The following is a 10,831-nucleotide window of genomic DNA, read 5'->3' on the forward strand; positions in this document are numbered from 1 at the left end:
CTGATGTGTGTGTGTGTATGTGGTATCAGGTATTTTCTTACATGGGTGCTAGGAGTAGGATGCGGGAAAAGAAGCCACCAGACATTCTCCTGGAATCTCTGTAGTGTCAAACCAGGGTCAATGTTTTTAAACTTGTGTATGACCAACTTGTACGGTCAGGAGCCTTTGTTAGAGCTGGGAGAAAACATTTCCATGACTGGCTAAGCAAGCTTTATTTAGAAAGGCCAGCCAAGCAGCCCCTCACTGGCGTTGGAGGCCTCTTATGGGAAAGCATTAAGGTTGATAGAAAACAGCTGCTTAGATAATTGGTTGTTACACCAGAACAGAAGAGTGGGGGACTCAAGGCTGCCTGTGGGGTAGATATGTGTGATAGGAAACAGCTGCCAGGATAATTGGCTGTTAGGCCAGAAAAAGAAGTGCAAGCTTAGGTCATGTGGAAGGTTCCTGGGGAGGCGCAATTTTGAATAGCAAAAGGCAGTCATGCTCCTGTGGGCACCGCTCACAGATCCTGGTCAATTTCTGTAATGAGATTGGGGGAGGGCTCTGGTTTTAACACATGGGTGTGGGACTCCCATGTGTTAAAGTGGGAGTGTGCTGGTTGTGTGCAATGACACTAAAAGCTTGTGTGCTATAATTCTGGCTAAAATGGATTTGCCTTGAAATTATTGTAGACAATTCCTTGTTTTACTTCATGGATCCAGGTGAAGGAATCCGGGTGCAAAAGCACTGCCTCCATCTCATCTTCCCAGCCCACAAACTTAAATAAAATCTTATTTTCTTGAAAAAAAAAAAAAAAGGCAGTCATGTATCACAGGTTTAGGGGTTTAGCAAATCGAAGGGGTTACAAATTCAGCATAGGTTAAAACATGGCTTGCAGGATACATTATGCTTACAGGACAGGATCTTGTAAGGGATGTCCACTTAATGTAACAGTGTGGCGCCTGCTTTGATTTCCAGAGCAAAGAGAGGACGTAGCTATGCTTTTGTTGCCTTTGCATGGAAAAGTCTGTATGTGTGCACATGTACTCGTGACTTCGATAAAAACATCTCATTATGTAGGCCTTGTGCTTTATGGTTGTTTATAGTTGGTTTAGTTTCAGTAAATAAAAGGGTCCTCTGAGGAAGGAGGATGGATCATGGAGTTAGGGAGATAGGGACTCGGGAATTAGGTTTGAATTAATAGCAATCAATAGTCATGTAATCAAGGATGACCTTGAACTATGGTAGCCGAGTGCTAGGATTGTGTGTACTAGAGTACATGGCTTGCAAATAGTCACTGAGCAGTAAGGCAGGCACTGTGCCAGTTGAGTGGTATTTGTCTGAGTCACTTAAACAGAAGTGGGAACTCAAAAGATTTCCAGGCTGGAGTTGGAAAGAGCCTCTCAGCACTTCCCAAACAGCATCCTCCTCTATGCTGAGTGGGCCGTGACCAGTAAGTACTTGGGGCTCCCAGCTACCTAAGTGGCAGGCTCACTCACTCATCAGGATGACTTCTTGGGAAGGTTATACCTGGAAGTTAAGACTTGGAAGTTAGTCAGAGCTACCCTAGGGCTTGAGAGCCAACTGAATAAAACCTGATCTTAAGGGAACTGATCCTATAAAAACCAGCAGTGAGCACCTCTATGATGGGAGGATGAGCATGTTTTAGAGTAGGTTAGACCTGAGGTTCGGCATATTTTCCCAGTACAGGGTTCAGAGGAAAGACAGAGCTGGAGGACCAGGAACACCTCCCAATAAGGCCCCAACATGACCGCCCTGCCTCAAAGTGCGATCCCTGGATGGACAGGCAGCTAAAGGCTTGGACCGGGTAACTCAGGAAGGCCTCTCCACAAGCCTGAATCTGCTCATTTGGTTCTGAGAACAACAAATACTGGGAGAGAGGGCTTCCAGCCCAAAGCTCACGCCTGGAAAGCTGTTTGCTTCGTGCTGGACCGAAGCTACCCAGGAGCGACACCAGGGAGAGCGACTACATCAGGGTCACCTCTGACAGGAGGCCAGGAATTGGAGTCTGGCGCCCGCAACCTCCGGTGGCTCCGCCCTTCCCACGCAGACCTTCCTAGAGCGCCCAGGTTCAGAGCCAATAGAAACCCGAGGTTTAGATGACTCGCCACGCCTGGGCCAATCAGCTCGACGCGCGCTCCAACGGCGTCTCGCGTGACCACCAGGCAGCTTCGGCTTTGACCGTCAGAGCTTTGGCTAGGTGCCTCTCCCCGCCCCGTAAGACACCGGAAGTTCGGTAACGAGCGATCCCTCCGCACTCCGGGACGTGACTTCGGCTGGTCGTAAACCTATAAAGTAGTGCGCTTTTCTCCTTTCAAGGGGCCTTCAGGATAATCAGTAACGCCACCGTTGCTCCCTGAGCACGGTGGAGAAGGGTCGGGGCGGGCTAGGGCGTCAATGGGATGCGGTTAGGTGAAGCTGAGGCAGGGTCATGTGACCACAGTGGGAGGATACGTGGTGTGCTACGTCCCTCGCCGAGGCTATAAAAGGCGTGTTTAGGGCGTGCCGCCGCCATTTCTGCTTGTCCTCTGCTGGTTTAGGTTGTGGTAGCTGGGTGTTCCCTTCCTCTTCCCCTCCCGCAGGGCTTGCGGCCACCATGGCGTATTAGAGGCAGCAGTGCCTGCGGCAGCGTTGGCCTTTGCAGCGGCGGCAGCAGCACCAGGCTCTGCAGCGGCAACCCCCACCGGCTTAAGCCATGGCGTGAGTATGGGGCCGAGTGCGCAGGGCGTGGGCTTTGCCGTGGTTGGGTGCGGCCTGGGTGCGTTGGCCCGCGTACGCCGTTTTACAAGCGACCGGACGCGTCGGCCTTGTTTGCGTGGCCCTGAAGCCCCGGCGCTCACCCGCAGGCTCGGGCGGGCGGCTTTGGGAGAGTAGTGTCTAAAACCCTGCTGCTTCCCCTTCGTTGTTTCACTTCGAGCTCCCCGGGGTCTCGGTGTCATCCTGCGAACGTGGCGAGGCCAAGATGGCGGTGGGGCGGGGGTGTGAGTCACGGGGGCGGGGCGCCACGGCCTTGGCCGTATTAGGACGCGAGGACAAGCTGCTTCCTCTGGGTGGCCAGTGAAGCAAAGCTAAGCCTCCATCTTGTGCAACCCGAGCTGGCGGCCGGGGACGCTTCAGACAATGGCCTCGAGCCCACGTGCTCTCCATTTAGAAGCCTCTGGGCTTTGGCCTTCCAGCATCTTAGGCAGAAAGATGACTGGACTTGCTTTTGGATCCCTATTCAGGCCCTTCACGAAATCCAGCAGCAGCGTTGCTGTAACGGACAAAGATACCTTCGAGTTAAGCACATTCCTCGATTCCAGCAAAGCCCCACAACATGACCGAGATGAGCTTCCTGAACAGCGAAGTGTTGGCGGGGGACTTGATGTCCCCCTTCGACCAGTCGGGTTTGGGGGCTGAAGAAAGCCTAGGTCTCTTAGATGACTATCTGGAGGTGGCCAAGCACTTCAAACCTCATGGGTTCCCCAGCGACAAGGCTAAGGCGGGCTCCTCGGAATGGCTGGCTATGGATGGGTTGGTCTGTGCCTCAGACACCGGCAAGGGTGAGTAGGACAGCTGCTCCACTGTGCTCTTTTCGTGTGTGTTTGGTCTTCTGATGGCTTTCTGCCTCCAATATAAAACGCGAATGTTTCACATCTGAATTTTTTTTCCCCAGAGGATGCCTTTTCCGGGACAGATTGGATGTTGGAGAAAATGGATCTGAAAGAGTTTGACTTCGATGCTCTGTTTCGAATGGATGACCTGGAATCCATGCCAGATGAGCTTTTGGCCACGTTGGATGACACATGTGATCTTTTTGCCCCTCTAGTCCAAGAGACTGATAAGGAGCCCCCTCAGACAGTGAACCCAATTGGCCATCTCCCAGAAAGTGTAATAAAAGCCGACCAGGTTGCCCCCTTTACATTCTTGCAACCTTTTCCCTGTTCCCCAGGGGTTTTGTCTTCCACTCCAGATCATTCCTTTAGTTTAGAGCTAGGCAGTGAAGTTGATATCTCTGAAGGAGATAGGAGGCCTGACTCTGCTGCTTATATTACTCTAATCCCTCAGTGTGTAAAGGAGGAAGACACTCCCTCTGATAATGACAGTGGCATCTGTATGAGCCCTGAGTCCTACCTGGGCTCTCCCCAGCACAGCCCGTCCACCTCCAGGGCCCTGCCAGACAGTCTGCCTTCTCCAGATGTCCCCCGTGGGTCTCCTCGACCTAAGCCTTATGACCCGCCTGGAGTTAGTGTGACAGCTAAAGTGAAGACTGAAAAGTTGGATAAGAAGCTGAAAAAGATGGAGCAAAACAAGACAGCAGCCACCAGGTACCGCCAGAAGAAGCGGGCTGAGCAGGAAGCCCTCACTGGCGAGTGTAAAGAGCTAGAAAAAAAGAATGAGGCTCTGAAAGAGAAGGCAGATTCTCTGGCCAAGGAGATCCAGTATCTAAAAGATCTGATAGAAGAGGTCCGTAAGGCAAGGGGGAAGAAGAGAGTTCCTTAATAGGGTAGCCAGGTGCTTTGTGCGTGTACATAGTCTTGTGATGCTGTGTTTGCTGTAATAAATTATTTTGTAGTGAAAGTACTGTGGATTTTCTGTGTCACTCTTAGTATTTACTGTGTGGAAGGTCCTGGACTGGAAACAATAACTTCTGGGTACATTTCAGGTCTGAGCTGCTTGTGAGACAGGTAAAGATTAACTGGAAGGGGCTCTGGGTGAGTAAGGAACAGCCTGCATTCCACCTGTTCACACTGACTTAGTGCCAGGTAGCTGCCATGTGAGAACCTAGATAAGGTTCAGTCCTTGAGAGGATTAGGTTTCTCTAGGCTTAAGCGGCTATTCCCTTTGACACAGATGGCTGGGCTGTTAACACCTGGTGGAAGGAAGGGCTGGGGTGAGTGGTGTAATTAAGCAGAGGCAGGCACTGTCTACAGAGGTGACTCAGAAATGAGGAATAGAGGCAGAAAGCTGGGAAGGGAACATCGGACTTCCAACTCCAGGGTACTGAGCCACCTGGGTTTGACTCTTACACCTAGAAACTAGTGCGGTAAGGCCTGCAGGGTTAAGACCTTTGAGCCTCCCCAGGGCTAGCAGGCTCACCTGAGTTGAGTGTTAGCTGTTAGAATGAGTGTAGTCCATAGGGTTTGCTAATCTGGAATTCCTAAAACTATGGGATCCACTCATAGTCTGGCCAAGAGTAGAGGAAGTTGTAGAAACACCTCAACTTTTTTACTTTGGGCTGTACCTCTCAGAGGTAAACTGAAAAATGATACCCAGAAGCATTTCCTGGTCGCAGAGGCTGAAGCATAGAAATCCCCACTTCAATCCTTAAATTACTGCAGATCCTTCCCAAGATGAGATGAGCCGACCATCACCCTCAACATTGGTGCATTCGGCCAAGGGGCAGCTTAAGCCAGCCTAGGGACTGGGAGGAGGTGCCTGAGAGAAGAGGGGGTGGGACAGAAACAGGTGAAGGCCCTCGGAAACAATGCCCCTCTCTTGGCAGATGTACTTTGTGTTTGAGAACTATGGCCACTCCACTCCTATATAGAGTTAATGTCACTTCAGTCCTTCCAGATCACCCTGGCAATGCTCTCAACAGGCTTTCACATAACCCAGGTTGGTCTTGAACTTGATGACTTTGACCTTTTAAGTGCTGGGGCCAAGGATGACCTTGACCTTTTAAGTGCTGGCATTCTAGACATGACACCTGACCTAGGGACAGCCTGGGATGTGCGTTATACAAGAGAGCCAAAGAATGGGATCTAGCCTCCCTGACCGCGAGTACTTGCCAGATACCACAAAAGGCTGGAAGTACTGCTTGCTCTCGGTTAGCCAGCTCAGACTGGAGCTGTTCGTTCTGGGCGCTTATTAGCTGGCTGAGAGTGGCCTTTAGTCTTCCTACCACAAGTGATTGTTCACCAAGCTGAACACAAGATGAACAGCTCAGCTTTTGGGAAACCTTCTCAGGGAGACAGGCCCAACAAAGATGGGATGTAATTGGTTGGCAGGCTGGGTGGAGGACCTGCTCTAGGAGTATGCTGGGGCAGGGAACAAGGTGGGGCCTGGGTGTGGGTAGGATGATACAGCAGCAGCCCACTTATGCAGCAGGCCTTTGGCTCACTCCCCACTGTATATAACCATCAGTGTTCTTTTATCAGGCCACTGGTTGGCAAGGCTTGGGATAATGGTCAGCACTCCGTCCTTTCCTTCCCCACAGCCAGGAGGAGGCCTCATACCAGGAAAGGTACAGATCTCTGCTTGCATCCTCTAGGTGACCATGTGACCAAAGGTGTGCGCTCCCTACAAAGGAGCCCTAGAGAATAGGCATTGAGCTGTTTGCTAAGCATCTTGAGGAAATGAGGCCACCTGAATCTGCTCTTCTGAAGGTCAGCAAAACCCAGTATGCAGGCAGAAGGGATGGAGGACTTGTAGACCAGCACCCATGTCACAGAGGACAGCCCATGCCACGGAGGGCCAAGAGCTTCCATCACTAGCCTATATTAAAGCACACTCCCTCCCCTTCCTGCTTGTCATGACCTCCTGGGGATGGGAGGCTGTGCCTCCCAACAGGAGGCAGAGTCCATGCTAAGTCCGCTCTGCTGCAGGTAGTTCTGTTCCCAGCTGAGATCGATGCTGCTCAAAGGCGAAGAAGAGTTGCTTGGAGCAAGAACGGTGAACCCCGCTCTTACTGAGGACAAAGCCCTGTCTTGTCAGGCCCATTAGGGAACTGACCAAGCCTCACTGAGAGTCAGGAGTCCTAGTGAGCCTAGGACAGAGGAGGCAGGCTCCAGGGAGAAGATGGCCATGTGAAGTCCACCGGAGGGTCTCCCAGCCCCTGGGACAGGTCACCCCTTCCCCTGCCACTTGTGTTCTTCTCCCCCTGTGCACTCATTCCACATGATCTTTCCTTTGCCACCTGTGCCTGGCACTGCACTGCGGGAGTCCAGTTTGCCCTCTGAGGGGGCACAGCCATACCTTGAACTGCTGTCCTTGGTTGGGGTACAGACTTACTGTAAGTATGCTTGCTGAGGACTCCTGAAACCATGATCTATGCCCTGATATCAAATAACGTAAGACTTTTTGCTCTCTACTGGTGCCATAGCTGACTCCAACAGGGTGGAGGCCGCTCCGCTTCTCAACTCCCAGACCTCTCTATCCTCTTCCAGGGCAACTCTAGGAGCTGCAGTGACCGTGCTGAGAGGAGGCCCTCACTGGTAGAAGAAAGGCATTTATGCTAGGTTGAAGCTGGGGACTTTAACATGGAGAACCTACATCCACAGAGATGGGAGATACGTTGTAATACACACACAGACACACACAGACACACACACACTCTCTCAAACTTGAATCCACATTTGCCCAAATCCACATTTATTTGAACTTCCAGCTCCTTGAGGTGTGGTCTGAGCAGGCCCAGGACCTGCCCCTGTTTCACAACAAATAGCCCTGGGACCTGATTCTGGTCAGAGCTTACAGGTCAGAACTTTTTCTGGCAGGGTGCTGATGGCTCCACCAAACCAGAAGTCCACTTCAGTTTGAGGGAAAATTTGTTGCAGGGCTTGCAGCTCTGTTCCAGTGTCCCTGGGATAGCAGCATATGGCTTCCTGAGCTAGGCTAGGTTTGCACTACCACCTGCTGGTCACCTGTGGCACAGCACTGCAGGGACACAGGACAGCAGTCAAAGGGTGTTAGTGCCTTTTGTCCCCACCATTCTTCCAGGAATTCTAGCTGCCAAAATATTCCCTCTGGAACTTCTGGAAGTCTTCTTCAGTGAATACAGTGCCCTCTGCCTTCTTCTTCTTCTTCTTGTTCTTCGTCTTGGCCACCAGCCGATCACAGGCTTTTCGGCCTTGGTTCTGCTGCAGAATCTGAAAAGATTCAGGGTAACATCCATTTTTGGAAGCACAGAGGGAAAGATCATAGGGCAGGGCTGGACTGACTCCATGCACTATATTTAGGGCTTAGAATCTCATGGATTCTGAAGAACAGCCTTAGTTATCATCCCAGGTCCCTATAGCTTGCACCCTAGACAAACCTGTTGGGTCACAGACTCTGGCACGGTGCTTCTCATGCTGGTCATAAACTTCAGGTTTGCTTTGAGGTGGTCTCGACGCTGTCGTTTCTGGTACTCAGCTGTGGGTGGCAGGCAGGGCATGTCATTTCAGACTCATTGTACATTAGAAGTCTTCTGGGTCCTTTCCCTAGAAAGGACTATTTCGACAGCCTGGTTTCTCTTTAACCAAATCTACATTTCCCATAGTTCTACAAATCCCCCAGACCCTATTGGGTAGCTTTCAGTTAGTCACAAGACTGTGTCTTAAGCCAGGCATGCTGGTATGCACCTGTGATCCCAGTACTGGCGAGGCTGAGACAGGAGGACTACAGCTCCTAGCTACATAACCAGATCAGAAAGGGTTATGTTTAAAACAGTATAACAAAAATCCACCACCACTGTATAGTGAGGTCCAGGCCAGCCTGAGGCACTGGGTGAGATCTTGTCAAAGCAAACCAAGATAATACAACCACCCCACCTCACCCTACCCCAAAACTGGGAGAAACAATGAAACCCAAGTACTTCAACTCCCTTTATAGAGCCCATGGAGTCAAAGAAGAAAGCAGCCGACCATCCTGTGCCCCTTCTCCTCAAGTCTGGAGGACCTACTAACTGTGCCCCATCCCCTAAGATGTTCTACTGGGAACGAGGTTTCTGCTTTGCAGACAGTTCACCAGTAAAGCACATCCACTCACCTCTGCTGTCCCTACTCTGACGCAAGAAGGCACTGTCACTTGAGCAGAGCACATTAAGAGCAACAGCATGGGGACACTCTGCCTGGCTTGTACTTGCACCACCTGGGCAGGTGCCTGTTTCAGTAACTAAGGTAAGGTGGGGTGAGGGTGGGGTGGGGAGAACTGCCCATCTCACAGGGCTGCTGCTGTGACGGTCAAATGAGTTAGCGCTTTACAGGGTTCAGAAGGGTAAACTGTTGGTTGAGTGCTTTATTTCTTAAATGTGTGTGTGTGTACACCGCCTTAGTGTATGTATGTGCACCCCAAGGGAGCTTCTGTGGAGTCAGAAAAGGGTATCTAATCCCCAGACCTGGAGTTACGGGGAGTTGTGAGCAGCCATATGGGTTTCTGGGGGCTCCAGGTCCTCTGCAAGAGCAAGCAGCAAGTACTCTTAACTCCACCCTGACTCTTGCTTATAACATATTACCATTCATTCTTCCAACTTTTCAAGCCTTTCGGCTAAAGTGACACCCCCTCCTTTTCACCTGCAGCTCTTACACTTTCTCAGATGCTCAGCCTTAACGTTGCTTACAATTTGGCTTGTTAGTTTGATTCTCCCTCGGAGCACTGTAGAGCCTTGCAAGCCTCACACAGCAAAAACTTGCACGCTACTTTTGAGACTTTCTGATGCATCTCTATCTACTGGGGCTAGAGCCCACAAGCACCTAGATCTTGCGTTTCATTTGCCTTCACAATCAGGTCTTGCCTTGAACTTCTGATTCTCCTGCCTCCACATTCCAAGTGCAGGGATTACAGGTGTGTGTCACCACTCCCGGGTCTTCATCTTTTAAAAAAAATTTTTGTGTGTGTGTGTGTGTTTTGTTTTTGTTTTTCGAGACAGGATTTCTCTGTATAGCCCTGGCTGTCCTGGAACTCACTCTGTAGACCAGGCTGGCCTCGAACTCAGAAATCGGCCTGCCTTTGCCTCCCAAGTGCTGGGATTAAAGGCGTGAACCACCACCGCCCAGCTGGGTTTTACCTATTTCTCTTACCCTGTTAATAGCTACACAGCAGACAGCAGCAAACAGACACAGCCGAGAGCCCAGATTTGGGAATTATATTGCTTGGGTTTGAAACCTGTCCTCTACGATTTTAACATTCTTGCCTTTTCCTTGTTGAGTCTCGGGTAACGTTTGGAACCCCGACTCGAAGGCGCTGCCCCCCAATCCTGAGATGCACTCGCAGTCTTCTTTCCCAACTCACCTAGAGCGGACTTAGGTGCCTTTCCCTTCGCTGAGTTCCGTAGTTTCAGGGCCTGGGAGGCCTTGGCCCTCGCCCTCCGGGTCTGCTTCACCGGAGTCCCGCTAGCCTTGACCTGGCCGGGGTCCGCACGAGAAGCTATAGGGAAAGGCAGCGAAGGACCGAGTTGGAGGGTGCGCTTTCCCTTCCCACCCGCCCTCCTGCACCGCGCGATGTCGCAGGACCAGCCCCCCTCACCCTCGGACGCCGCCAGAAGCTCCAAACCCCGCCGTAACAGCGCCGCCGACATGCTTCCGAGCCCCGCCCACACGGTGAGAGTTACTTCCGCCCTGGCGGTGTTCGTCGCTCGGCGGAAACTGGAGCGGAACCCAGGGTTCCGCAGCGAGCGGAAGTGCCACCTTAGAACGCAGGCTCAATGGCTTTCCTCTAGCCCCAGAGGAGCCGGGAGCTGGGGGCGTGTCCAAGGCGCAAAAGCTACAGTTGTTCAGTTTCTAAGCAACAGGTCTCTTGTGATCCAGGCTGTGTGGGCAGACTGAACTTCTAGCCTTACTGGTCAATTCTGTCCGGGGGTCAAGTGTTGAATAGACTGAGTCTGCAAAAGAAGTGGTTCTTTAGACTTTCTTTTTAGATAAGGACACATATAGCCCAGGCTGTCCTGGCTAAGGATGACTTTGAGCTCCTGATCCTTCTCTCTCTGCTTCCCAAGGGCCAGAATTACAGACCTTAGCCACTTTGCCAGGCTCACACAGTTTTTCATGAACTTCAAAGCAATACACCGGTTCGGGGCACTGTGAGAATCTGTATGAGAGTCATTAAAAGACATTTGCCAAGGTTAGGTGTCACACTTTGTAGTTCTACTACT

General features: G+C 51.4%; 2 protein-coding genes across 2 annotated transcripts; one reads left to right on the top strand and one right to left on the bottom strand.

The window, feature by feature from the left end:
• Positions 1-2,219: 2,219 nt before the first annotated feature.
• On the top strand, positions 2,220-4,563 carry Atf4 (activating transcription factor 4). The gene is made up of 3 exons (XM_052161271.1): positions 2,220-2,700; positions 3,225-3,542; positions 3,656-4,563. Exons 2-3 carry the CDS (start codon positions 3,317-3,319, stop codon positions 4,480-4,482), a joined length of 1,053 nt encoding a protein of 350 aa, XP_052017231.1. The 5' UTR covers positions 2,220-2,700; positions 3,225-3,316; the 3' UTR covers positions 4,483-4,563.
• Positions 4,564-7,336: 2,773 nt separating this feature from the next.
• Rps19bp1 (ribosomal protein S19 binding protein 1) lies at positions 7,337-10,315 on the bottom strand. The gene is made up of 4 exons (XM_052161462.1): positions 10,207-10,315; positions 9,973-10,107; positions 8,018-8,115; positions 7,337-7,850 (listed from the first exon to the last, which is right to left on the bottom strand). Exons 1-4 carry the CDS (start codon positions 10,256-10,258, stop codon positions 7,707-7,709), a joined length of 429 nt encoding a protein of 142 aa, XP_052017422.1. The 5' UTR covers positions 10,259-10,315; the 3' UTR covers positions 7,337-7,706.
• Positions 10,316-10,831: the final 516 nt, after the last annotated feature.

Source organism: Apodemus sylvaticus, chromosome 17 (genome assembly GCF_947179515.1).
Source record: "Apodemus sylvaticus chromosome 17, mApoSyl1.1, whole genome shotgun sequence".
In the NCBI taxonomy this organism is placed as follows: domain Eukaryota; kingdom Metazoa; phylum Chordata; class Mammalia; order Rodentia; family Muridae; genus Apodemus; species Apodemus sylvaticus.

Coding starts and splice junctions, on each gene's coding strand:
- Atf4 (XM_052161271.1), top strand. CDS start 3,317: ATGACCGAGATGAGCTTCCTGAACAGCGAAGTGTTGGCGGGGGACTTG. Junction 3,543..3,655: donor TGCCTCAGACACCGGCAAGG/GTGAGTAGGACA, acceptor TTTTTTCCCCAG/AGGATGCCTTTTCCGGGACA.
- Rps19bp1 (XM_052161462.1), bottom strand. CDS start 10,258: ATGTCGGCGGCGCTGTTACGGCGGGGTTTGGAGCTTCTGGCGGCGTCC. Junction 10,108..10,206: donor GCTTCTGGCGGCGTCCGAGG/GTGAGGGGGGCT, acceptor CTTTCCCTATAG/CTTCTCGTGCGGACCCCGGC. Junction 8,116..9,972: donor GGCACCTAAGTCCGCTCTAG/GTGAGTTGGGAA, acceptor TGCCACCCACAG/CTGAGTACCAGAAACGACAG.